Here is a 14,697-nt window from a genome sequence, read left to right on the forward strand (position 1 = left end):
GTGTTTGTTTTTTAAGTGTTTAAATAAAAATGTTTTAAATTGATGAATGAAAATATTTATTTGCTGATGCTGGTCATTCCGACTGTTCATGCTTCTCTGCAGCTTTGTGACGAAAAATGCACAAATGCTATTTCCTGCTAGAATAAAATAATTTGACAATAAAATAAAAGCTAGTTTGATAATAAAATAAAAACTAATTTGTTTTCTACTCTAAATTTGATTACACTTTTTTTTGTCTGTCATAGTACTTTAGAAAAGAGAACATTTCATTGATTTTTTATTGTCCGAAGCTATAAAATTGTTTAAGCTATGTATTATTAATACTAAGGTTTGTTTTAAAATAAGTAGTTACTGTTGAAGTAAAAAAATATTACAGTTTGTTTATTTTACTGAAATCAAGAACAGTGCAATTCAAACTTACATACCCTATGAATAAAAAATGGGAACAAAAAACTTAAAATGTCATACAGAATTTATTTAAACGAAATTAATGAACAGTAGAATTATCATCTACATACCCCATGATCGAAACATAAGTGTTAAAAACCGATAGTAATGAAATTGAACTTGTTTGGCTGAAAGTAACAAATTAAAGAACAAAATTTGTTAATTAGGCACTACCTGTTTGGTACGCACTTAATTTAAAGCATCTACCTAATCGGAAGGTTACTGTACAATTACAATAAAAGTTATGAGTAAGTTAATGTTAGCGCAAGTATTTAACTAATACTGTTAAAAATCATTTACAACTTGTTATCAGTACTAAAGTTTAGTGGTAACGTAAAAGTATAAAAATTTTAATAGCAGTATATTGTATAATTAAAATTAATCATAAATGAATTACATTTTTTCCGATTAAAATATCTGAATTTGGTAAAGTTATTTATATATAAATCTTTTACCGAAAGTATATATTATATAAACTATTAGTCTAAATATAACACAATTTCTTTAAGTGTTAGAAATAAAATAAGTAGTTTATTATTAACCTTTTAATTAAAAGAAGAAAACGAGCGACTTAAATTAAATGTTGGTTTAAATTAAACTTATATCAGTTTTTTCGAAGAGCATGCCACAATATTTTCTTATAATAAGCCTATTTAAATTAATCAGCTTTAAAAGACATATTTTTTAATAAAGTATACGTATAACTTTATATTAATTTATTTTGTTAGTTAGTTGTATTTCTTAACAGTTGTTTATACAATAAGTATGTTTGTAGTTTACACACTTGATGTTGTAAAAAATTATGGTTAAAACTTCATATACTGTTTTTAGATTATAAAAATTAAAAAGATGTATAGTAATAAAATGTTATGTAATTAAATTGAGTATTACTTAATTAATAACTTAATGAATATATATGCTGATAAAAATTCAAGTTGAAGATACTTTAGCCTACTTTTGTTATATTTTTTATAAAGAGTTTTATCATGCTATCAAACGACAAAAAAAGAAGCTCAAAACATTTGGTCCTAGGTGCATGAAAAAGCTTTCGGTTATCGAGTCGTACACCACGGATGCCTTTCAATGTTTTATTCAGGACACTTTCTATAAACACTTTTTGTGTTTTTTTTTTACTTAGAGCAAAACTTAAATTTTTAGATATTTATTTAGATAGTCATCTATTTGATTAATCTTTTTAAAGTTCGGAAAGTTTACTATGAGAGGAAATGGGTAGTTACATCATAAAAGTCAAGTATAAATAATCTGTGTAAAAGTTTAAATCTAGATAAAGTAATAATTTACTGATTTAACGTACTGTTTAAGGTAGAATTAACAGAATAAAAAGTTTCAGACTATAAAAAATTACTTAAAAGTGAATTGAAAAGTAAAACATTACAAAAAACGACAATATCTAATACTAAAAATCTTATATAGTTTTCAATTATAGAGATCTCGCTGTTTACAAACTTTCGGCTTGCATTTTCTAATAAACAGCGATTCAAGAACTAAGAAATGGTAAGTTGTTTTCCTCGCTCCAGATAGAATTTTGTGCTTTTTATATAGTTTTCAGTACAACTAGGATTGTTGAGTAGGTGTTTATGGGTAGATGATTGCTCACCTTTGGGCTCTATGTATTCATTAAAATTAAACCTTTTAGCTTTTACGTAACATGCTGCTCTAGTCTGTCGTGAAAACGTTGAGATGTACAACCTACGCATTTATTTTCGCAGTAACAACTAAAAACATATTTTACGTTACTTAATTAGTTGGTAGGTGTGGCATATTTGACTACTCTTTCACGATATTAACTTACAGTTGTAATTTACAGTTAGGAAAAAGTCAGGTGAACTTTTAATTATTTATTTTATAGTATTTATTTTCTAAAAGCGCATAGTTTTTAACTGCTGCAAACTATATTTTAGCTGTTTTTTCTAATATTATTTTAACTTAACTTAAGGCTGAGTTTTTTTGATTAGTTTCCAGTTAGAACTGTAATTTTTTTGAAATATCAATACTAATTTAATTGCTGTTTTTGATTTACTATTTTTTCGTAATTTACTTATTACAAACATTGTTGTGAGTTTTTCTTTGGAGTCTAAAATTTCACTGTTTTTTAAGTCATTATATTTCTAACATGTGGTCTATGACTCGATAACTAAAAAGTCTTTTAGTACACCATAGCATTATACCAAAATTTTTTGAGCATTTTTGTTATTTTGTTTGTTTGTGTTCAACAAACTAGTTAACGTTATGTTAGTATCCGAATGTACAGTATACGTATTACGTAGTTCTGCATATGTAGTATAGAATAAAAAATTTGTTGTATCTACTTATAAAAATTACACGACTAAAATAAACATTATGAAAAGCATCTGCAAATCTCTCAAAACGGTACCTTTTTTTTTTCTTATTTCTTTTTATTGGCACAAAAAATATATATATTCATAAGGAACATTATAAGAAACTTGCATGCATAGGCTGGTCATTTTTTCCGTTTTGATACTAAGTCTTCAATTTTAATTCCAGTGATTAACAGAACTGGGTCGGCTTCAATAATACTGTTCTACTTTTTAAAAATTCTTTTTGTTTGTGCTAATGAGAAACAGCAACAATAAGGTAGTACAGTATACAGTTTTTTCAAAGACAAATAAGAAGAAGATAAAAATATTTGGTCCTTGGACCTGGTCCCTTTTGGTTTTGGAGTAGCACACTATGGATACTTTTTAATGTATACTATACACTCCTTTTATAAGATCGCTCAGATCATATTCTTACCCAACTTTGACCGTAATTCAAACATAAATCGTTAACTATCATTACTTACCATATCAAAGATATAATAAAAAGTACTCTTAATTATTTACGAAATTCCTTAAAGTTAGTTAAAATAAACAGTAATTATGTTTTTACCAATCAAATTTAAGCAGTAATATTGCAGCAGATTGATTAAAAAAGCTTTGTTTTACTTTTTCTACAAAGGGAGCTTTATTCTTAAAACATGTATATTCCTCTATTTTTTTGTACTACAATTTAATGTATTTATATAACGAGCATAAAGTTATTGTTATAGGAAAATTTATTAATTTTTCAAAAAACATAAAACTTTAATGTCAATTATTTTCCTTATCTTAAAAGCTATCTAAAATTTTTTTTTTATTTAAGAGAACGCACCTTTGCCTTTAATTTAAAAAAAAAAATTACTTAATTTGGGGTTGGAATTATTTCATGGGGTCCCTCCAAAAGTAAAGGTTTTTTTTCGTTTTTTTTCATCAAATGGTATTAGAACCAAAAATAAATATTTTTTTTTAATTTTTTTTTTGATTTCCCTTAGTTTGCATGTTATAAAAACTCTTAAATAGTTATTTTATAAATAATGTTAATATCTTTTACGATTTGGCCCAAAATCAAAATGTAGTATATTACACTATCATTTGCCTTGGCCATTTCCTAGATAAAAAATTGATAAAAGGAAAAAAAAAGTTAATAAGAATGTGAATTACATCAAACTAAATTAAAATAAAATAATTTAATTAAATTTGTTGTATATTCACATTCTTATTAACTTTTTTTTTCCTTTTATCAATTTTTTATCTAGGAAATGGCAAAGGCAAATGATAGTGTAATATACTACATTTTGATTTTGGGCCAAATCGTAAAAGATATTAACATTATTTATAAAATAACTATTTAAGAGTTTTTATAACATGCAAACTAAGAGAAATCAAAAAAAAAATTAAAAAAAAATATTTATTTTTGATTCTAATACCATTTGATGAAAAAAAACAAAAAAAAACCTTTATTTTTGGAGGGACCCCATGAAATAATTCCAACCCCAAATTAAATAATTTTTTTTTTAAATTAAAGGCAAAGGTGCGTTCTCTAAAATAAAAATAAAAAATTTTAGATAGCTTTTAAGATAAGGAAAATAATTGACATTAAAGTTTCATGTTTTTTGAAAAATTAATAAATTTTCCTATAACAATAACTTTATGCTCGTATTTATATATTATAATTATTTTAAAATTGTTATTTAGTATCATTATTTTAACACAGTATTTTTGTTAATGTTTAAGCACTGTATTCGCTGTTAAAATTTTCTGTTTATAAAAGTAGTTAGATTTTAAAAGTTTAAATAACGAATGCATATTAGAAAATTATGCACATATAATAAAAAAATGTATATAAACAAATATAGAAAGTTATACCTTGAACCTACTTTAAAAATTTATCAAAAGCAAACATAAGTTTAGAAAAAGCCTTTTAAATAAACCTACAGCACTACTAAATTTAAAGCATAGGAATACTGTAACAAAATATATTTTCTTTCAAACTATATAAATAAGACTCAATTTTTCAGAACAAAATATATTTCATGCTTCTTTCCTCAGTTGTATACTAAGCAATAAAAATAAAGTTTTAAATCTAACTTATATAGTGGAACTGCAATCAACGTAATTAATAACAATAAAGCAAAGAGTAATTAACAATACATAAGTACTTCTAATTACAATGCAACTAAAAAATAATTAAACAGGGCAACAACTTATAAAATAATTTAAGAAAACAACAAAACAGTATAATCAAAATCTTTATGTTTACACATAATATATATGTTTATTAAATTATATGTTTATGTAGGTTTATTAAAAAGGCTTTTTCTAAACTTAAGTTTGCTTTTGACAAACTTTTAAAGTATATAAACAATACAAGTTTGCTTGTAAACTCATAACAGAGTTGTCTCACAATTAAGTTTATTGGGATAACTCATAATAAGAAATCTATCTAGAAGGGTTTCTATGTCCTGGACATGACTTTAAACTGTTCTGGTGCATGACTCGATAACTAAAAGGTTTTTTCTTGCACCAGGTCCTTGCACCAAACTTTTTAAGCGTGTGTTGTTGTTCAAAAAACAATAAAAATACTATAAGTGGTGTACAGATTCTTCAGGGTTGCCAAAAAGCCTTGAATCCTGGAAAACCTGGAATTTAAAACAATTTTTATATGATAAGCTGTAACGTTTTGATTTGACACAAAAAATCTATTATATAGATAATAAAAATTTGTCATTATAAAAATTTTTTATTATAAAACTTATTTACAAGCGTTACTTTGGCTCAAATATCAATTTTTGCTATTTTTTTTAGCAGTTTGAAAATATACTCTTTTTAGTTTCTTTAATGCTAACTTGGAAATGTTTTATTTTAAAGAACATTCTGTTGCCTTGCTTTACTCAATAATTTCTTTCAAATTGGGGTTTGACTTTCTTAGTGGGGCCCCTTTAAAAAATAATTTTTTTTTGCCCTTTTTGCTTTTTATTAATTTTCACTATAAATAATGTCATTAATATTATATTTGAAATATACTTATTACAGCTTAATTTCCAAACAATTTTTTGTTTAAATAAAAATTTTTTACAACATATGCCAAAATCAAAATTTTCAAAAAAGTTAAAGTTTAATTGGCTTTTTTCATGGGTAAACTGAAAAAATGAATTATTTTTAAAACAATGTTTCTCTTCAACATACTTAATTAACTAAGTTTTAGGTGGGAATTTTTTTTTTCAATTTGCTTTTTTTTATTTGTATGACCCATTCAAATTATAACTTTTTTTAAACATTAAACTTAACTTAGAACTAAATACTGACAAATTCTATTTGAATAAGTTTTAAATAAAAATGGCTGACAAAGTGAACTGTTCTACTTTGAAAATAAAAGATTGAGAGGTTGGTTAAGACTTCAAAGGCTTCAAATGATAAACTTGATATGGTCCATAGTGAAATCAAGAGATTCCATGAACACCTAGCAAGTCAAGCAGTGACACAATGAACTGAAACGTTCTCTCATCCTCATTGGTCAGGAACTTGGAGATGTAAAAATTAAATGAATTAACTGGGAAAGAGATGAAAGTTGTCAATCTCAGTAATAAGAAGTTGACAAAAAAGGTCATGGAAATTGAGAAGAATGAAAAAGATCAACGTTTTGAGCTAAACAAGATACAAAACTGGTTGCAAAGAAGTAACATCAAAATTCAATGGATACATGTTGTAGATACTGATGAAAAATTTGAAAATATTGCGATGAGTGTAAAACAATTGATCTAAAAGTAGAAAGAGGCCAAATTGGCACTATTAAAGAATGAAGCCAGTCAAAGCTAAAACTTACCAAGAGAAGAAGGATGGTTATAGGATGTTTTATTCTATTTTAGTGGCATTTAAATCTATGTTAGCTGTCAAATTTGCACAAGCGTACAAAATTGCACAAGGGCAAAAAAAATTGCACAAAGATACTTTAAACATATGCTAACTAAACAAAATTTAAAACAAAGTTATATTAAAAAAAACACTTAAAACATTGAAATCAATATATACTTAAAACTGAGATTTAAATCTTGATCCAAGTGTTTTTTGTTATACCTTTGTTTTAAATTTTGTTTTAAATTTTGTTTAGTTAGCATATTTACTCTCTACAGTTATTAACATAATCTAAAATATCTATTGTTTACGTCATAATATTACAAGTTACGAGCTTATTGCAAAATTAATTACTTCATTTTTGATAAAGTTTTATGGAAGTAAGACAAAAAGCTTCTAAATAACAACGAATAAAACTATTTTATATTTTAGTTAAAAATGGTATTATGATAGATTTAAATATTAGTAGTGGACTTATTGTGAAAATTTGAAGAAAGTTGGGTAAAAAATAAAAGAGAAGATATATTTTTATTGTATAGCCCTTTTTTGTGTTTTTAGTTTTTTACTTTCCATAAGAAATCTATTGAGGTTACCAACTTTGAATGCTTATACCTCAAAAATTACTTTGAATTTTGTTAAGCGGTTAAAAATGTCTGATAGCTCAGGTTAAACAACTACAAAGTAAGATAAACTTGTAAAAATCTAGGTGGTCCTCCCTATGCCCTTACAATTTGTACATTATCTGTACTGTAGTAAATAACTTTAGGCTTTATTATCTAGGCTACAGTTTGTAGGCAAATACCACTTGATTTTTAATACAAACATTTCTTTGTATTAACAACTAAAGTTTTGCACACATGCTGTTCATTGTTTTTATTTATCAAAAATATTTTATTTACGCTTAAATCATGTATTTTTAAGCTTACTACAGTTTTAAATTTATTTCATCATGCAATTTAGTAACAATATTGGTAATTTAAAGATTTTAAGTTTGACAGTAGTTTTAAGCTATTACCTTATATATTTTTCAACTATATCATAAACTCAAATAGACTCAGGCTAGATTTTGCTTACTTAACTTTACTTTTTTGTCTCAAAGGTGGTAATTCTGTATAAGGTTAGTTAATTTGAAAATGTATGAGGAGATTTATTTTTATATTTTTTTAAATTACGAAAATTTTTCAAAAGATTCTTATTGGTAAATCTATACAGAACTAACTATGTCTCAAAAACAAATTAGAATTTTTTTTTCCTAAAATTTTTTTATAGATAATACTTATTTTTCTAATTAGGGCCAATGTTAGTTTATGTAAAATGAGTATTGGAACAAATGACCATTTAGAAATAGTTTGTTTCAATTGTTAGTTAATTTATTTATAAACTAATGTATTTTTTGTATTTTTCATTTTAATTCTAGTTATATGTTCAGGTATTTTGTATATAAATATTTTAGTAAGATGGGAAAAGAAAACTCAGAAAACTTTGTTGTGTTTTCCTCTGAGGCAATAGTTGGGTTTGCTGAAGCTAATGGTCAAAACCCCAAAGACTTTCAATCCCAAGTATTTAGTTATTTAGCTGAAGATTTGACATATCAATTGAAAGAATTAATTCATGGTGCAAAATACAATATGAGAATGTGTAAAAGAAAAAGGTTGAAAACAGTTGATGTTGAAAGATGTCTAGATCAATCTAACGTGAATCCTTTGTCAGGTATAGGAAAAAAATCAGACTTTTCTCTTGTTAATGGTACAAGTGTTTACCATGTTCCAGATATAAGTTTTAGTTTGACTGCTAAGCGGAAGCAGCTTGAGTCAAATGTGTACTCAAAATCTTTCCCTTCAACTTTAAGCTTTCAATGGGTTGACCCGAGTAGTAAGTACTAATATAATTTTGTAAAATAGTTTTTATGATACAAATCTTGTAAATAACAATAAGATATGAATAGACTTGTGTTTACTAGATAACAAGTTTTACAAAAGACTTGACACAAAGTAGCTAGTTTATTTTTTTCTTAAAAAATGTTATGTCAAGAAATACAAAAATAGTTTGATTAATTCTAATTAAGTTTCTTATTATGTAGATGTTGGTGAAGCAAACTTTGAAGGGAAAAAAGACTCAGAATTGAAAGAAATTACTAATAGGTACTACAGCATGACAGTTGACTCGATGTTGTCAGATGATAAACAGTTGTTTCATTTTGTTATTGACAATCTGAAAACAAACTCTAGAATTAGATCGGTTGTACCTTCTTTTGTTACACTTTTTTCAAAAGCATCCACAGTAAACCATGACCGGAAAAGGCTATCAAATCTATTGATAGTAGTAAGGTTGATGTTTTGATTGTAATATGTGTTGTTCTTGAAACTAAAAGTAGGTTTAATAAAAGTATAAATTTTCTCAGTTTTGTAATATAAATGTGCTTTTAAATAAAATAGAAGCAGTCAATGCCAGTTTAAAAAATCACTCATATTCATTTATATATATACTTAATTAAATACAGGTCCATCTTAGAAAACAAGCATGTTTCTTTAATTGGTTATTTGTCACCGCTTTTAAAGTCAGCAATTTACTGCACTGTGATGCCTGTAGCTTCCACATCATGTCATAACCATTGGAATCTAAGGGTACAATCTGCTTATATTGCTGCTGATGTTATATATAGGTGTAAATCTTACACTGGTTGGTATTTTGCTAATTGTTAATTCTAATAATTTTTTTGTTAGAGATAAATGTGGTTGCTACTGGATTAATTAAGTTATTTTTGTAACCTCTAAAAAGTTTTGGAAATTTATAGTTTTGTATATTTGTAGATATATATATTTGTATATCAAAACTAATGCGATTATATAAATTAAAACAACGTCTGCAGTGCCCACTTGAAGGGCTTTTAAATAATCTATTGAGAAAACTTAAGTTTAAAAGTAAGAGAACATATGTTTAAAAAAAATATTTGTACTTACAACATTTCATAATTACGTGATAGTGTTTTTTGTATAAATTTTGTATTAATTTATTGTTTAGCAAATTTAAATTCATTTTTAACCTACAGATGATGATTAAAAACATTTTTGTAGTTTTTTTGAAACATTTGTTCTGTTATTTCTAAACTCTAACTTTTTCAATAAATTATGTTTGTATACATATATATATAGTTAACTTATAATAAAATTAGATATTGTTTTCCTTTAAGTTTATCTACTATTTAAGTTTATTAATTATATAAACTTAAATATTACATTCCTGCAAATATTTCACGAAAATATAACATGGGAAAAAATAAACACTTCTGACTTTTTTAATGTTAGCATGGGATCTTCTTTTAGAACTCTTCATGCCAAGTGCTATTAAAAAAAATTAGTATATTCAATGAAAAATAAATCTGTAAAGACGATGGCCTCACAGTCATACAGTCTAAATTGCCAAGAACCGCAGAAAACACAAGAAGCACCACATAAGATTTTTTACAAAAGGGGTTTCAAAATAACAATAGACGTAGGACCAATCCAAACAGACTTTCTAGACATTGAATTAAACTTACCCAACAGAATAATCATTCCAGTTAGAAAACCGAATTTGGATATCCTATATGTGAGCAACCAATCAAACCACCCAAATCAAATATTAAAATAATTACCTATAACTATTAGCCAAAGACTAAAAAATTTATCAAGTAACAAAGGATCATTTAACCGTATAAGAAATAATTACCAATCAGCTTTCAAATCCGCCAACTAGAAATTCAATCTAACATACCAAAAAGCAAATAAAACAACAAAAAAGCAAAGAAAAAGAAAAAATATTTATTTCAACCCACCTTTTTCCTTAACTGTAACCACAAAAAAAAAGGCAAAGAATTCTTAAACTTAGTAAAAACACTTTGAAGCAAACCACCCATACCACAAAGTTTTCAACAGGAACACACTTTAAATTTCTTAAATCTGCATGGAAAATTTCAAAACAAAAATTTTTAAACACTATAACAAAATATTAAGGGCATAGGGGGTGTAAAACACTTTTTTCTTAATTTGATCTTACTTTATATAGTTTTTACTAAGCTACAAGATGATTTTTCTAGATTTAAAAAATTTAAATACTTTTTTAAATATAGCCGGTTAAAGTCAAAGGCAACAATAAGTTCCTTATGGGAGGTGCAAACTAAAACGGCAAATAACTACAAATCACTAAAATTCTCTCCTACTACGTTTTTTGAGATAACTACCTCAAATTTTAAGGAAATGTTACTGGTAATATTTAGAAAATTCTGTCGCAAGGAATTTTTGAAAAATTAAATAAATAAATATTTTATAAGAAAAAAACAAATAAAATCAATATTTTGTTTATTTTTTATATAAAATTTTAATTTTTTGATTTGTTTAAAATTACTTGCGACAGAATTTCCTAAAAGTTTGAGGTATTTTTCTTAAAAAACGTAGGAGAAGATAGATTTTTAGTGAAATAGTCTATTTTTGCAGTTTTAGTTTGGGCCTCCCAAAAGGAACTTAATGTTGCCTCCGACTTTGACCAGCTAAATTTCAAAGTAATAATCTGTAAAAAGTATCTTGTAGCTTAGTAATTACTATATAAATTAAGATCAAATTGTGAAAAAGAGTTTCCCCCCTATGCCCTTAAACCTCAGACAACAAGAAAAAACCTGCAACTGCAGGATAGTAAAATGCCCTTTAAACAATAACTGCCTAGCAAAAAATATAATCTACCGAGCTACTATAAAAACAAACAATATTACAAAACTTTACGTGGGTTCAACAAGCACAACATTTAAAAACAGATATAGCAACCATAAGGCAAGCTTTAACAACAAATTAAAAAAGATATAATACGGAATTATCAACCTATATATGGGAGTTAAAAGAAGCAAACAAAGACTATAAATTAAAGTGGCAAATACTCTGCAGAACTAATACAAAATCGAAAAACAACAAAGCATGCTATTTATGTAGCCTAGAAAAATATGAAATCAAAAAAATTAAAAAAGAGTTATCATTAAATGAAAGAAAAGAAAGACATCAACCCTGTATTCACAACCAAAATATGTATTTTAAAAGAACAAAAAACGCTAATTAATAACAAAAAATAACAACAAAATAAAACCAAAAACAAGAACAAACCAAACATAAGTTAACTTGTACATAACTTGTTTTTAAGATAAGCTAACTAAAATTATTCAATTTTATTTGAAACATCATAATGTGTTTTTGTGTGATTCTGTAAAAAAAATTGCTATGTGCTTTATATTGTTCTGATAAAACGTGTTAAAGGTTGAAAGTTTAGTAAACAATACAAACATTAGTTTTTTTTTCTATTATAAATATAATTAACTTTAGATTATCTTTTATGTAATATTTTTTCATACCATTTTATTTTTATTAATTTTTTATACCTACAAATAACAAAATAAATATTAAAAAATATCTAAAAAAAGTCTATATGTTTTTATATTTTACAAAATTTCATAATGTTGTGTTTAAACATTAATTTAACTATCTAAGAAAACCTATACAAAAGTTTACCAGAGCTAAAGCCTGGACTTAAATGTGCTGTGAGACCTGGATTTGTCTATAAACTTGTCAGACAGTCGCAACAAAAAAACTATTCTTAATCGAGTTTACCAGGTATCTTGCCAAGTGGACTGTGATGAGCTAAAGGCTGATGTCCGTGATCATAACCGCAAACAATAACTTTATGTTAAAATATGATAGACTGTCTGTAGAATGACAGTTGAAGGTTTTTAGGTTGGGACTGACTGACAAATTTCAAAAAAAAAAAAACGAGACCTAGGTCTCAGTCTATCGAAAGCTTGTGGACTGATGATCCAAGTAGTATAATCAAAGCTTGAATTAAAATATAACTTAAAATTTGTTTTAATAGTGGAAATTTTGAAATAAAAAAATTGAAACTTTAATAACTAATGTTTTAATAGTTGGCTCCATTTTTATCAATCATGTATAATTATAAATATATTCTAAAGAGTAGACTACTAAAGGGTATATATTTAATAACAATGAACATTAAATATATGCTAAAAATTTGTAAACTTATTGCTAAAAATTTGTAATTTTATTGCTTAAAGTTTGTAAATTTATTGTAAAATGGTTTTAGTTTTTGTGCTTAATTCTAGTAAACATATATTTAATGTAGGAGAGTTCTTAAGATGTGTAACACTGTTGTATTATGTAATTGCAAGTTGATTAAAATAAAATTTATTGTTAGAAAAAGAGAATTTATTTTTTCTATAGAATTAAAGTATGTTTTATTGTTGTTTTGATTTTACATTATTCATAAAGTATTAGTTATTTAAAAATAAAATAAAAGAAAATTTGAAAAAATTAAGATTAATTTAAATCAATTAATAACAACTTTATTCCTGAAAACATGTTTTTTATTATAACCTTAAAATTTTACTTGCTACTCGTTTGCAAATAATTGAAGTATATTAAAGGCTGTTACTTTGAGGTTAATTTTTAAATAAACTTCTGTTTAGTAAAATAGTAGCTTTTGGTTTATTTAAAGAATAATTTAGAAAGAAAAACAAAAAGTAAAGATAAGATAGTTGGTTATTGAGTAAAAATATTTTTTTTAATTCATTAATTAATTTAATGTGAGTTCTAAAAGTGTTTAAATAAATTAACTTTAACAACAGTAATAAATATTTTACAGATGGTCTCTTAAGGTCTGTAGAGATGACCATAAATGACATGTTAGGGGATAAAGATCAACCCTTATGCTCCCATTTCGGATGTATTGCTCTTTTATCGTTTATGGATAGCGATTTTGTTATATGTAATTTGTTTCCCAAACTTCGTAAATACACTATTGAGTTTCTCCAGCCGAAGTTAGTCGGAGGAGGTTTTGGTTCAGAGGCATGTCATGTTATGGCACGCTTACTTGTCTGCATTCGGCATTTGTTTCGCAGCTATGATGCTGTTTACAGTCTCAGTCCCTCTAATTTTGAATCACTGATGAGGTTTGATTTTGTGAGCTTGTTTGGAGACTCCCTTGTTCCTATATTGCCACCACCCTCTAAAAGTTTAGATCGCGTATCTGATGTGAGGAGGCGTAACTTAAAAGGCTTTGCTGCTCGTTTATTAAGTCGTCCCATAAGCAATAGAAAAGCAGCAGCTCGTAAATCTCCTAAATTAAACTATCATGTTATGTTTGAATCAGAAAAGGATTTGAGTAATAAACCAGACATTGTCATTAATTGTGGTCAAATTCAACAACCTAGGAAGAACGTAAAACAAATTTTAAACACTAACACTTTTTTAGAGAGACCGAAAATTTCTAAACAAGACAAGAAAACAGCCCAGTGTAAATTTGAAATTACTGCAAGTTTACTCTCTTGGATATAGTTTAAAGAGTAAAAAAAATGTACAGTTTTAGATATCTAGGTCAGTATTTTGAAGTTAGCCAATTCTTGTTTTACATTTTAAATTATGAGACCAATTTAGTGTAAGTTTTATTAACCTCCGATTTTTATTGATTAACAACTTTTTTTTTGAAAAATTATTGTTATCCTGGTAAAATAAAGTTTTTTAAAGCAATTGATTTTTTTAATGAAATTATGTATATACAGAAACAAAATTTGAAGTGTTGCTTAATTAAAAAACCAGCTAAAAAAATTGAGATTTGAATTTAAATATGAAGAAGTTTCAATAAGTTCTTAATTTATCAAGTTAATTATTTACTTTGAAAACTATTATTTATTTTGGCTACAGTTTATCATGTTTAACTCGCTAATTTTGCTTACCATACATTAGTTTTAAGACACCCTTTTGTAAGATATAAACATATATAAATGTTTTTTTTTAAACTTCTTTCAATATCTTCTGACTCATTTTTGTAATTCTATTGGCTTAAGCTATATAGTTTTGTTCCAGCGAAATGTAATTTATATAAGTTAGAATTAAGTTTAATTTTTCTGGTCAATGCTGTTTGATATTAAAATCTACTTTTAAGGAAGTGTGGCTTAAGATTAGTGCTAATGTTAATAATACGTTGTTGTACAGTTTTTTTTTTGCTTGCTCATTAACATTACAATCAT

The 14,697-nt window shown here is 25.8% G+C and overlaps 1 protein-coding gene across 1 annotated transcript; it reads left to right on the top strand.

Annotated features, from left to right (window-relative positions):
• The first annotated feature begins 8,077 nt into the window (after nucleotides 1-8,077).
• LOC145832914 (TAF6-like RNA polymerase II p300/CBP-associated factor-associated factor 65 kDa subunit 6L) lies at nucleotides 8,078-14,260 on the top strand. The gene is made up of 4 exons (XM_082940118.1): nucleotides 8,078-8,510; nucleotides 8,719-8,965; nucleotides 9,139-9,317; nucleotides 13,314-14,260. The coding sequence occupies exons 1-4, from the start codon at nucleotides 8,096-8,098 to the stop codon at nucleotides 14,003-14,005; spliced, it is 1,533 nt and encodes a 510-aa protein (XP_082796244.1). The 5' UTR covers nucleotides 8,078-8,095; the 3' UTR covers nucleotides 14,006-14,260.
• Nucleotides 14,261-14,697: the final 437 nt, after the last annotated feature.

This window comes from Thalia democratica, chromosome 1 (assembly GCF_965202585.1).
Source record: "Thalia democratica chromosome 1, ktThaDemo2.hap1.1, whole genome shotgun sequence".
Taxonomy (NCBI): domain Eukaryota; kingdom Metazoa; phylum Chordata; class Thaliacea; order Salpida; family Salpidae; genus Thalia; species Thalia democratica.